Source organism: Archocentrus centrarchus, chromosome 7, assembly GCF_007364275.1.
Source record: "Archocentrus centrarchus isolate MPI-CPG fArcCen1 chromosome 7, fArcCen1, whole genome shotgun sequence".
NCBI classification, from domain to species: domain Eukaryota; kingdom Metazoa; phylum Chordata; class Actinopteri; order Cichliformes; family Cichlidae; genus Archocentrus; species Archocentrus centrarchus.
Window position 1 is genome coordinate 7932311 of NC_044352.1, and position 14162 is coordinate 7946472.

The 14162-nt window shown below is 38.1% G+C and overlaps 1 protein-coding gene across 7 annotated transcripts in view; it reads right to left on the bottom strand.

Annotated features, from left to right (window-relative positions):
- The window catches only part of LOC115783235 (arf-GAP with coiled-coil, ANK repeat and PH domain-containing protein 3-like), a 91011-nt gene that overhangs the window by 40707 nt on the left and 36142 nt on the right, over positions 1–14162 (bottom strand). For all 7 annotated transcript variants that reach the window (XM_030733968.1, XM_030733965.1, XM_030733967.1 and 4 more), the window contains exons 2-4: positions 11059–11116; positions 5474–5593; positions 4781–4834 (exon numbers count right to left, since the gene is read on the bottom strand). In XM_030733968.1, the coding sequence (XP_030589828.1) occupies positions 4781–4834; positions 5474–5593; positions 11059–11116 (232 nt within the window). The remainder of the gene's footprint in view (positions 1–4780; positions 4835–5473; positions 5594–11058; positions 11117–14162) is intronic.

Genomic DNA, 14162 nt, shown 5'->3' on the forward strand with positions numbered 1-14162 from the left:
AGGATGAAATTTAATACTCATTTCAAAGTCATATCAACCAAAGAGTCACAGAAACAGAAAAAAATGGAATGAAATTGTTTTCCCAGGAGTACATAACGGTAATTTATTATGATATTAATAATTAAATGAACAAGACTTGACCTCCTTGATACAACTTGATCCTTGTTATTGTACTGTAACATCTGCCTTCACAGTCCAGTTTGACCACAATCTCACTGTTAGTTTCTGTCTATAAAAACATTTTAAAACTCACATTACAGCCAAAGCGCAGCAAGAAAAAAAATGTTCAAGTTCTCTGTATAGTCAAAACAGCTTCTAAGGCTTTTTTTTTTTTAAGAGTATCTAAACCCACAATAGCACACAAAATAATTATACAGTCACGCATATCTATACTGCACACATGCCCATAACACAAAGCAACATGTTTATAGGCTATACTATCCAGCAGTTAAGCTAATCAATTGATCGGGAGTGACGAAGGAGGAAGAAGTTGCTGATTTGCGACGACACATCTCTGTTGTGGTTTGAAAACACACACATGCTCTGCACTTTACAGCATGGTCAAGCATGCTGTGCACTTGAGCAATTGGACTTTAAGGGTCTCAGAAGGGCAGAGTGGAGGCACGGGTCAGGAGTCTTAAAGACAAGGAGGGGAAAGGACAGAGCAGTAAAGCAGAACACACTGCTTGATGTCAGTGGATGAAGAAAATACAATAACATAGTTGGGAATAAGGAACATTTACTCTAACTTTACTGTTATAAGCCAGCAGATAGCTGCTACTGTACCTATTGCTATTTAAAGGGAGGTTAGGAGTAACAACTAATAGTTTAATTCAGGGTAAATAAGTCATTTCTAAATGCTTTATAGATTTTTAAATTAAAGCCATATGATCAAACTATTTATTGACTTTTTCCCAACAGGTCAATCTACAAGAGAAACTCAGGATTACATACAATCATCAATAAACAATGATTTATAACAATAAACAACCCTATAAACTCCCTAAATTAACATTCATCAACTATTCTTTCAGCACAAAATCATGTTCATTGTTTTTCCAGAAATGTATATTTTTTTTTAAATTAGTCTGAACTGGACAATACTTTTAATTTACAGACAACAAATATGTGAAACACATTTTATCAACAGCACTAATTACAACCTCAGTAGCAAGCAGTTGACAAGTGTACCTGTAAAATAAGCATATATCAAGTATAAATCAAAGTGTTTCATTGAGTGTTTGGATGGCTCTAAATTGGCTTAAATCTTATATTAAACACAGGACTTTCTCAGTTAACAGCCATTTTTTTCCTGTTGGGGAAAAAAGTCTCCACATCAGCCATTATGACGTGGAGTCCCACAGGGATCAATAGTAGGGTCTCTTCCTTTCTTTCTATACATGCTGCCTTCAGGGCATATTATTTTTAAATATTCCATTTCTCATTTAGAAATTTATTTACCTGAATTTTGCATCCATACGACAGCTCAATGAATCTCCTTTGGAAATCAAAAAAACTGCTTATAGGTCTCATTTAACAGACAAGAATTATCCTTGCTGTCAATTCCTGTAATAACCTTTGACAGCACCGTCTCTTCTAGTGTATCCACTAGAAATAAAACCTCAGCCGTTATGACATGTGGAGTTCCACAAGAATCAATTTTGGGGCCTCTTCTTTTTCTCTATACATGTACCTTTTAATTATTTGTGAACTTTACATCTTATTTCTCATTCACTGTGTGACTACATTCACTTCATAATCTTGAATCCACATGAAAGGTAAAAAAAGAAAAAAAAAGAGGATGTCCATTGTTTGTTATAGATAAATTACTATTTATTAAATCCCATTTATTAAAACACAGGTTTAAAATCTTCGGATAATCTTTGACACAAATGTAAACAGATGCTGTGATTAAGGGCTGCTTTTTTCCCCAGCTCAAAACAATCTCCAGACTAAAATCCTTTTTAAATCTATCAGATCGTGAGAAAGTCACAGATGGCTTTGTTACATATAAATTAGACTGCTTTAATGCACTGTATACTGGAGTCAGTGAATCATCTCTTGCTTGTTTACAATTAGTATATTACTGCCTGGGATAAAAAAAAGAAAAAGAGGGATCACGTATCACATTTGTCCAGTGTCAGCAGCCTTACACTGGCTCCCTGCACATTACAGAATCCAGTAAGTGGTGCTTTTTATTTATTGCTGTTTGTTTTTAAAACCTTAGATGTAGGGTTTAATCCCGGGATCCGGGATTCCCGGGAAATGCGATCAGAACCATTTCCCGTTTCCCGGGAAACGTTAGACGGGAAACCGGGAAAAAAGTCGCGCGCGTCGATTTGACTTTCAGAAAGAAAAGAAAGCTTCAGAATGTTAAATTTAAGGAAATATTGAGAGAAGGGTTCGTTTAATGCGAAAAGCATTACTCTTCATTTCAGGCACGTTCAGCCTCCGTTTAAGGCTTCAGCCTTCATCTCAAGCGTTTTAATAGAGGTATTACACAGTTGTACTTTTTTCCTCTTTAATTTGTTGAAATCGTAGGCAATGTGTTTACCCTAAAGTATTTTGTATTATATAATTTTATATTATTATATATTGTTATATTGCATTATATAGCCTATAAAATATGCCTGCCCTGAACAATAAAGAAATATCTGTTTAACTTCGAGTGTTTCTTTTCCTCGTTTGCAGCCGCTTACTAACAATCATGAATTAGGATACGGGCCTAATGTGTGAAGAAAGTATCATGAAATAGATACTTTAACATATTTCGCTTTTAAAATGGAGTTGAGTAAAATGTATATTTTTTAGGCTATAAGGATTGGCCAGTTTTTCAAAAGACGATTCACAGCGAACCTACTTTAACCCTCAGACACGGTGTTATAAATTTGCTGTTGCCAGAATGGCAATGACCAAGTCGTAGTGCATTACTCAAGGCCCTGTGTTATGTCATATTATAGTGTAGTATGGTAGTTAACTTTTCAATGACTATTACAGCGTTCCACTGGTGGAGATATAGCGCAACAGATGTCGCCACGACAGCGTGGCTGAGCCTTTATCAATGCTGTGGAGATGAACCGTATTGTTTTGCACCAGCAGTTGTAAAATATCTTGGTATAATTCCATGTACAATGGAGGAATATTCGAATTATATTTGTTAAGGGAGTGTTGAGGAACGATACAACACCGCATAGCTCGAGCACTCCAATGTCGAGATGTAGGTTTTATTGCGTTAATCAAGCCGACGTTGCCCCCTACTGGGCATAACAGGACATAGCTGGAAAGCTACCTCTACAATATCACAATAGGTTAAGGCCGACACAGGCTACAGAAGGCCTAATTAAAATAAAAAAATAAATAAATTTTTCCCGGGATTCCCGGGAAATGGCTCGTCATTTCCCGGGATTTGATTCATGTCATTTTCGGGAAAAATATTAAACCCTACTTAGATGGTCTTGAACATGCATATGTGGCAGATATATACACTCCCTCAAGTGCCTTAAGGTCTGCATCCCATTCTTGATTGTCCCACAGTCTCGCAGTCATTGCAATGAGACTTGTATCAACTGTGACTTTTTTGTCCTTAAACAAAAGCTGAAGAACTAAGTTCCAGAACTGCTGATCTCTGGGATTGTGTGAATGGAGGACAGCTTCTTATCGTGTCATTGTATGCAAGCAGGGTCTCCATTGTGCAGCACTTTGGTTTAAATGTGCCACACAAATAAAATGTTCTTATTTCTTTTTTGCATTATGCCTAATTTGTGCAAGCATAGGACAATTCAAAGTTATTGTTCTCATATGCTAGGGCAGCATGATGGTGCATCACAACAACACAGCTCTGGGTTCAAATTGCTGGTTTTCTGAGGAGTTAAGGAGGAAGAGTTACCACTCAAATTTAGATGTAAAAGGGCACCTTTTCTGTTACCTGAGAAGACTGCTTTTTGACCTTTCACTTTTTAACCAAATCTTAACCTTATTTAGATGTCCGGTCAAGTAAGGTGGTTGCACACCTTCAAAAATCTTTAAATGTGTTCTATAATACGTTGTAATGATACTGTAAGCAGATATTTTACTTTTTACTGATCTTGCTATCAACAACTTTAACTGGACTCAGGTTTATAAATATGTAATAAAATAAATAAACTAATCTACATTTAAAAAAACAAAAAAAAAACAAAACAAAAATGCCCTAATATTACTATATAAAATTGTTTTATAAAGTAAAATAATTACATAGTGGAGTTTGGGTTAAAGTATTTCTGGAGGTCTGCAGAAAATCAGGGCCAAAATCCATCTATTTAAAATGATTGAACATTATTTGATCATTAAAAACCTGAATTAAATTACACATTACATTGTTTACTGGAGTGTGAGAAACCCAGGAGAATTTTCTTTATTAGGCCAACTAAAAGGAAATTAAAAGTACCTGCCAATGGGAGATTTTCATAACCTGGCAACCCCAACTTTGTTTTTATAAATGGCCTTTAAGTGAGCTATAAAGCTATTATTTAATTATTCACTAACTATTAACATAAGCTTTATTAAAAGGTGCCCTGTTGGTGAATACTGCCATAAAATAACCTAATGAGACAGTGTCAGTGTCTACTTTGCAGCTTGAGATGCATATACTGACATTAACACAGCCACAGACGGGTTCAGTGACCCTCAGTATTGTAATAAAGGGAATATAAGGCCCTAATGTAGCCTTAAATGCCAGTTAATATTAGCGTTATACTGCTCAGTCTCAATATAATATATGTAGAGTGCATGGCTGACTTACCATGTGGTAGTTTATGATCTCTTGGAGGCTCTCTCCACATTTTTCCAAGCACTCCTGCACAGAAAGTAACAAAAACCATTCTTTAGCTACACAATAGAAACAGAAATATCCCCATAATAGTCTCATGCCACCATAACTTCATTTTTGTGAATAAAAGAAGCAAATAAAAGCTGTCAGAAACTAAAACCATAATTTATATGAATTCTAAATGGAAGAAAATGAAAAGATCCACAAAGCTAAAAGTAAGTCAAAGCTGGTTAAAGTCACTGAGCTGTACCATGTACGGGAAAAAGAGCTATAATTGCAGGACTGATTCATGCCCTTTATTTTTTTATTTTTACAATGGAAACTACAAATATGAACAAGGCTTTAATAAGAAACTCACAATTAGTCATATGGTTGAAGCCAAAAAGGCTTTTAATAGTACTTAATGTCAGCAGCAATGAAAATAGTCCAAGACGCCAGAGCTGTGAGTCGAGCCAAGAAGTAAGTTTCCAGGCCTGATTTGATCTTCACTGACTAATCTGTGAGTAATCAGGTTTGTTCACACACAAACAGAGCTGCAAAGCTAATGCCTGAAGAGAAGGAAAGACCCCGATTCCTGAGGATAAACTCTTTAACAACCCTATCCGCTAAAGGCAAATAAAGGCAGTAATACCACAATAAAACACAGGCTTTGTTTCAGAACCTCACCGAGATCATCTCATCCTTCTTGCACTGCTGAGATAGATCCCGGATGCCGTTGACAAAGAGCTTGTTGGCGCTGATGTACGCCTTTCCTGCTTCAATCATTCCACTGCATAGCTTCACCAACTGAAGACAGAAAACAGATGAGAGGTTAGATGAAAGATCACCGCATGGTGAGGAAGCCTTCAACGTACGCATCATATTAGCAGGGCTGTAGTTATGATTAAGGAGGACGAGGATGGACAGGCCTTGTTTGTTTGAACAAAAAAATCCATATCAGGCTGGGGCCTTGTAAAAAACTAAAAAGTCATTTTTAGCCATGAGCTGGTCTTGAATGTGTATGGAGGTAAAAAATCACAAAAAAAAAAAAAAAAAAAATGTGTTTGCAACCTGCCAAGGCCATCAAATAGACCAATTTAGCAACTAAAGAGACAAGAGTAAACATTACATTCAGACCAGCTACTGGTACATATTGCCACTTGCTTTTTAGCATTATTTTTCACCCTATAATTTGCAATTTTATGCTGGCTTTACACCCAATTTGTGCAGTTCCTTTAAATGGCCATTTGAGGCTGGCTCCAAAAACAAGTGAGTCCCCATAAACCCCTGTGTTAAAATGCCCAAATTTGCAGCATTTAAAAAAACAAAAACAAAAAAAAAAAAACACTTTACAGCCTGGTACAAAAATACTTTCTCTTCATACATCTCCAGAATTGGCAAATAGAAACTCTGCCTAACCTGAGGCTCCATGTGACCATCACTGAGGTACAATCCACCCCCAGCGGTTTTTACAGCTCAGCATTCACATGCTCAGCCACAACACTCAAGCTTTTGTTTCTCTGCATTTTCAGTTCATCACCACACCTGAGCCCTATACAGGGATGGAGTCATCCAACTGCGTGTGTGTGTTGCCTATTCATCACCTGTGTTCACATATGGTAGTGTGTGCAGGTGGTCTCTGGATGTCAGCCCCTGACATCTGCTTGCCACCCTGCACACATGTAAAGGAGCTGATGTTATCCAGGACTGGATAACAGACAGTGGATACTGACAACTCAGCATAAATGTCCAAGAACATTTTCTTTGTCAGTAACATTTCTGATGTCTACTGGAGCGCCTGCTTTGTTTAGCTTCTGGTTTCATGAGAGGAAAATTAATCTCTTCTTATTTTTCATCCTGTGTTCTAGTGCCAGGTTTTCTGTTTTCAGCACCCGTCTTCTGCAGCAAAGACTCATTTCCTCCCAGCTGCTAACCAGACATAAACCTGATGCAGTCTTTCCTTTGATTTTTAAAGCTAAAGCAAACTTAGCCTAGCATTATGACTGGAAATAAGGCTTTATACCTAACCTGCCATTAAAAATAATAACAAAAAGCTTGCTAAAACTCACCAGCCAGCTATGCCACTCCAGACTGTCTGTACAAAATAGCTTTCTGATCTAAAAAAAGGAAACCAACATCAAAGTGGCTTAACTCATATTCTTCTTAATGGCCAGCAAGGGATGATTTCAGAGAGGTTTATGGGAAAACCGTCCTCGGCTCTCTTACTCTGTGACCTCTGTAAAAGCTTTCCTGATGACTTAATTGCTCATTTCAAATCACACTGAATAAAATATTAAGTCCATTTTCTAAATTCTGATTATTGTGGAAAGGAGGATTTGTGATATGGTCAATGAGCACGTGGAGACCTCAGCAGTCACAAAAAGGTTTTCCATGCAGCATGTATACCTCTTTGCAACCAGTTTCACTCAGCAACTGCCAACAATGTCCAGCAACCACTTCCCAACCAGTTAGGAGTTCTACAAGTGTCAGCTAAATTTGGTGCAGACAATTATGCCCCAGTCATATTTTTACTACCATGTTAGCTACCTTAATGAGTCTAATATATGTAAGCTGTTAAAAACCCCCTCTCTAAAGTATCTTGATGGTTAAATTTGTGAAGACTCTTGTGGTAGATAAATATTAAAGTTGACAGGACTCCCTGTGGACCAGTATATGAACTAATAGTAGAGGTTTCCAACAATGATGGCAATAAAAGAACAGCCTGATTAATCCTGGCTCCTTCTGATACATGCAATCCAAAGTCAGGGTTAGGGTTAGGTTGAGAACAGCACCAGATGGACCTGTGACAGGAGCATTACAGCTGGAACATCTGGCTGCCTCATTACAGGGCAACTTCACGCTCTGAAAACCATGCAGTCTGAAGTTTTCTGTAATCCCCAGCTTGTACTCCTCCCACGTCACGTTTCAGCAAACCTGAGCTGAACTCTGCACTTGGGCTCAGCAACAATACCCGGTCCATTAGGCCAGCAATGTTAGTACTGAGGGATTAGGCACTGAACAGTGATATAATGCTGGGAGCGACGGGCAGGCCGCATCTAAGGTCTGCCGCAACTCAATATAGTGTGACAAAATGTGACCAAAATTCCTCCTTTCCACCCATTTTTTCCTGCAGTATTTCTACCACTCAGGCCTGTGACCAGTGTGAGAAACGCCCTGTAAAATTTATGGGATCCCATATGTTTGCAAGGATTACTAATAATTAAATGCAAGCAGCATGGCAGAGGCCTCTCTGGCACACTTGTCCAAATGTTTCAAATCTGTAATATTAACACCAGTTTAAGGAAAACAACGGGCAGAATTTTATATTTCTGCAAATGTCTAGACCTGTTTTTTTTTTAGTGCTAAAAATATTGTTCAAATTAGCTTGTTTAATGGATTTTTCATCTTGCACTTTTTAATAGAGACATCAGATAGGTGGAAAACGCACCACTCTAAAGCACTAAAAATCATACTTGGTGCTCAAAAACCCACAAAATGTACAAATGTAACTGATATTTTGCATTATCGATCAATTATACAGGATAGTTGTAAAGATTTTTACCACCACTTGTAGCTCAAAGCTAATTTTATTATGTTACATCCTGCTGGATCATTCAATAATAATAGCATAATTTAACAGTAAATCTACATTTTATATTGACCTATCCAAACAGGTGGCTCTAAGTTGACCTTTTCATGTAGAAATACTTCCTGTATGGAAAAAAATAAATAGAAAATCAGGATCCATTTCAGCCAGTGGAGCCTAAAGGTGACCAGTGAACTTGCCCAACATTTTTTTATTTTTTTACTGTCCCCTAATCCATCAGTAACATTGAATATGGGCTTCTTCATGAAATGTATGCTGGATTTAGTGGATTTAAATTTATCTGCGACCAAGGTCACTGGTATCCACGTCAGCCGAAAAACAGAAAATAACTTGGTTTATTTTTTTTAACTCTCCCAAATATTTGATTCTCTGGTTATTGCTGGTGGCATTAAAGGGTCTGATTAAAAGAGGTCAGTTGTTCTTAGAAGCTCACTTTACTGTGTTTATCACTATGTACATACAAGGGAAATGTCTTTACAGAACAGCGTACTACCCCAAAAATGTATTTTAGAAAAATACAGATTTCTAATTTAAGGTTCAGATTATGTTTTGAATTTAATGCAGCTTTTGACTTTTAAGCAAAACCACAATCTAAATCCAACTAATAGTTTCATATTATACTGTAAGACATGTTGCTAGTGAACTTTCAGTATCAGCATCTTGATACCTTGCCAGATACGTCACTTAATGCCCTGACCTCATTATGTTTGCTTTTTTGAAAAGCACCATTGATTCCCATTTGCTTTTTTAAACTGGAATGGCTTCTTCAAAGTATGTCACATGTTTTTGCCTTCAGGTGTTTCTCAGGGCAGATTTTCTGTTTCATTTTAATTGGACTTTTTTTTTCTTTTTCTTTTTTTTTTTTTTTTTTAAGCAATCGAAACTTGGCCTAGTCTTGGTTTAGTTCTTGAAAAATAAAGCAAGTTCCAACAGCGTGGGTTGTAAAGGCTGAAAAGATTATAGAAAGTTTACTTTATTTACACAATATTGTTTTTATTCTTTTGCAGTTTTATAGCAATTAAACAAGTAAACTTTATTCCCCCAAAATTAAAAGAAGGAAGGAAATTAACGGCACCAATAAAAACAGATATAAAGTTAAGCAAAAACAACCCACAGACATAAATGTTAAGACAATTTGCTCTTTAACCCTTTATTATATTTGATGATCTTTGAGGAGTTTTTGAGACTTCTATATCAGTTTATCTTTTCCCCTGAAAAACCTAAATAAATTGCATAAATTTTAATGGAATAAAAACGCAAAAAAAATTGGATATAGCAAATATCATACAAATAAAAACTCATATATGCAAATTGTTATTTATTTCTTCTTTCTTTTTAAGAATCTATCAGAACACTCCATTTAATTTTTTTTTTTTCTGGCAACTACTTCATGGTTCAGGCTTCATAGAGTGAAGGATGTTTTCACACCTGAAGAGTTTTTAAACTTGTAGCTTTTTCCCATGTTTTGATTTCTTTTCACGCAGAGAAAACCAAAATGCATCACAACAAACCACACGAGAAGGTTCGGTCCACTTCATGGCCAGTTGTGTCTCGGGCAGAAGCTACAAAAGTAAAAACAGGAAAAAGATTATGTGTTCTGGACTAGTGGATAACATTTAATCCTAACATTCACAGTTATCTGGGCAGTTTAATTCATTTTACAGCTAGTAGCTACAGTATGTGTACTCTGCTGCATCCCAGAATGCAAAGCATACCTGGCTAGAGGAAGTGGCATGGCTCAAACTTGAAGCATACAGCTGACATTTGGTCAGACTGAAGACAGATCACGTTCTCATCATCAACAAAGCTTTCTGGAGTTTGTTTGGAACCAGACGGAGAACACCTTCTCCAAAGTGTCTCAGTGTGGGGGGGACAATGAACCACAGTTAAACAGTCTAAACACTGCAGGTGTGAAAACACCCAAAAAGATGCTGATGCATAGAGCAGATGGACAAATAGATGAAGAAGAAAGAGTCAGCCGTCTCCCACACTGGCTGTTGTCTTCTTAACATGCTTCAGAGATAAAACTTCTCCAAAATGATTCATTTGTTATTCTGGGCCTCTCTAACTTTTTATTAGCACTATTCACGTGCTAAGCTTTTAAAAATTCACAGTATACACTACAGCCCATGGGCCCACGGTGACGCTTCAGAGAAGAATTACTTGCAGGCTAACTAAGACTTCGGTGTGGACACTACGGTTAGCATCAGGACTTTTTCATGGCGAGTAATCCAAACCATGCAACATCATATTAATGACTAACACAGTGTTGTTTGTTTCCAGGATCTCCCCATCCGGGATCCCCAACACTGATTTTTACTGAGAACAATTTAACCCTCATTCGACATCTTCCCTGTGCTGATGTGCTTATAAGCCTAAAAATGCATATTCCCCGACTGCTTGATGAGTGGTTGCTGGAGGTTGATGGCAGTCACTGGCAGAGACCATTGGTTACCAGGGGTCATCGACTGGTCTCTAAACCTTCTGCCTGGATGTCTAGACCTTAAACTTTATCATAACTCCTTTTATTACAGCCAAAAGAATTTGGGCCATTTTGGCTCTCCGTGGTGCCTCAGTGTTTGTCTACACTGCTGAATTGAAGGAGCATTTAAACCTGGAATTGTCAAATAATACCAGACTAACAAGTGAATGAGAAGTGTCCTACCTTATCTAGTTTTGCCTCGATCTCCACCACCTCCGTTTCCACCTCATCAATGTTCGCCCTGAAAAATAAAAGCCGGAGAATCTGTTATTACATGTGTGGTAAAGTGTAACAGAGGAAATTTTATTGTTATCAAATATTTTTAATCTCCATGAAAACCAGTTGATTTGCAATAGGCTCGTCACTCCCTGCGTTCTCAGAAACAGTATAAATGTGTGAGTGGCAGATGGCGTTTTTGTGGAACTTAAAGCACTCTCTGGGTGTGCTTTAAGTGAGCGAGACGCCATCCTAGGAGCAGTTCAGCTCTGTCAAAACAAAGTGACAGACGTGGTCTCGCCACAGTGAGGGGAACACAGCCATCTGGCTCATCACATAACCTCCAGTCCACCTACTCTCTGTCAACACTAAAACCGCACCCAACCACATCTGGAACACCCCCCCTCCACCCTTGAGAGAGGTGTGATTTACACCCAAAGGCAGCATGACATAGCCCCCTAGAAATACCACTCCCAGGCTCCTCCACCACTCCCAGGCTCCTCCACATGCTGAGGTGATGTCAGACTATGTGGACTGTGAGCTGGTCTATGTTCACCGCCCTGATGTGTCAATTTACATGTGCTGCTCATCCATTATGTGCTTCCTGCTGCACAGCGGGAGCTGGTGGTTTAAGGATGATCTACAGCCAGTTTCTTCTTATCCCCCTCAGGCACTGCATACAGAATAGCGTACATCACTTTCTATGGTTATATATTGTATTTTAATATTCAGTTTCTGACCTCTCCTACCAAAAAAGATTAGGCAGAAGATTAATTTTTTTCCCCACCAAAATTCCCATATTGTGACCAAAGGGTATACAGTCACAACCCATCTTCCCATTTTTAGCAATGACATCAGGGGTAGAAATGTTGGTCAGTTGGTCAGCCAGTATCTCGAGTCCCAGGCAAAACAAATATCCCAGCAGTTCTACAGTTATCTATAAGTCCCAGAGCAGAAATGATAAAAACTTGGCTTTGCTGCAAAATACCAACAGAACTACTTACATCCTGTTTCGGTGTTCGCAAATGATTGAGCACAGCTGATTTGTCCTGTTTGTGGGCCTTTCGGTAGTGTTCTGTGTGTCTAGTAGTGAATATAGCAACACACATGTAAAAACCAAAGGTAGCATCAATCACACCCACATACAAGAAGACTGGCAGCTGCCATCTTAGGTTGCAAACACAAGACTCTTTCCAATCATCAGCAAAATAAGGCTGTTAGCACAGCCGAACACTCTGAGGTTGAAGTTACAGCAGAAAAGAACCTGATGTGCTGTAAGACCACATCAGAAATCAGATCTACTTATAGTTGTTCTGAACATCCACACACTTAGAGAGAGAAGAGAGTGTTTATATTGTTGAAATAATGGAATAACACAAACAGGTTTTGACACAGGTGTTGTTTCATGAAAAGTTGGAGGAATTTTTGTATAACACGGTTGAGAGAGAGGGTAGGAGAAGCCAGAAGCCAGAAAGGAGCGGGAAAAAAAAGAAAGATGTTCGACCAGCCACACTTTTTTCCCACGCTTGACTCCTTTTTTAAACTTTTGAATCAATGTTGCATTACAAATCACACAGGAGTTCTGCCATATATCGGCCATTTCTGGCAGAATACACATCTCCGGCTCCCTTCTTCATCTCTGGGCTTGGGTGGATTAGTCTGCTTGGACAAGCTCAGGGACGGAGGATGGCACATGTTCTCCAACCCCCGCAGCTTCTACTCTCACCATTTCCTTAATATGGAACCGAGAGGATGAGGGAAAAATACTCCAGAGAGGAAAAGTCTGTCAAAAGCTGTAAATCGTGCAGACTGGAAACATGCATTACCTTATTAATCAATACCACATTATTCCACATGTGGACACGTGCTGTTGTAACCTCAGCTGATCTCCTGCTAAACGGCTCTGAGCCCATCCACGGCCAGGGATTATCTGCCAGCGAGCAAAACTGTTTTCATTGCTGACGTCATTTTTGAAACTGCTCTTTTTTTTAACATGACAGTGCAGAGCTTAGCAGGCTCTCGCTTTTCAAGAGCCCAGTTCTGCTTGTGCATTTATGGCTCCAGCATTCAGCTGAGCTGATTTTAATGTCATGTTTTATTTCCAAATGTCTACAGAGGTTTTCAGAAGCTTTTGGTGTTTTATTTATATATATATATATATATATATATATATATATATATATATATATATATATATATATATATATATAATGATCAACTACTTGTGAATAATAATTACTATTATTATGACAAATGTGCTTGATCTAAAACACAATAGATATAGATAGTGTTTGATGCCATGGTCCTCTGTCGGAAAATGGCAGATTGCTCCCTCTGACTTGCCGCCCTAAGCAAGGTAGGTCACTGATCTCAGGACCTTTGGTAAGTTGGATCATGAGGTGTACTGTAATGTGGGTAATGTACCAGACCATTGTGTTCTAACCCTCACCTATCATGAGCTCTCAGGAATGACCAAAATAATAAGGCTGTGAATATAAGAGTTGCTACTCGTTTGTTTCTAAAGAAATCAGCTGACGTGGTCCGAGCATCTGGTCAGGTCCTGGATGCCTCCCTTTAGAGGTTTTCCAGGCAGTCCTAATTGGGAAAAACCCAGAACTTGCTGGAGAGATACATATTTAATTTTGTCTGTGAATACATCAGGATTCATCAATAGAAACTGATAAATATTAATGGGGAAGAGAACACTGGAAATGCACTCCTTTGGATGGATAAAATTAAAATAAAATGGGTAAAATTAAAATATTACAGTGGTTACAACAGATATCAAGGTCAACCACCAGCTTTAGGCCCAACTGTCAAACCATTATGGATTTATCTACAGGTCATAATTTAATTTCATAGATTAACTTGAATAAAATGTAGAAAAATACTGGGGGAAATGTCTACCACAAAATTCCTAAACTAAGATGGGATATCAAGATATGAACTTCTCAATGACATAAACCGAAGAAAGGCAGAAAATCAACATCACACAGAGTTTCCACTAGGAAGGTTGTAAGACCCAGCAGATACTGCAGCTATAAGGGTGAGAAAATTTACTTCTTCATTTT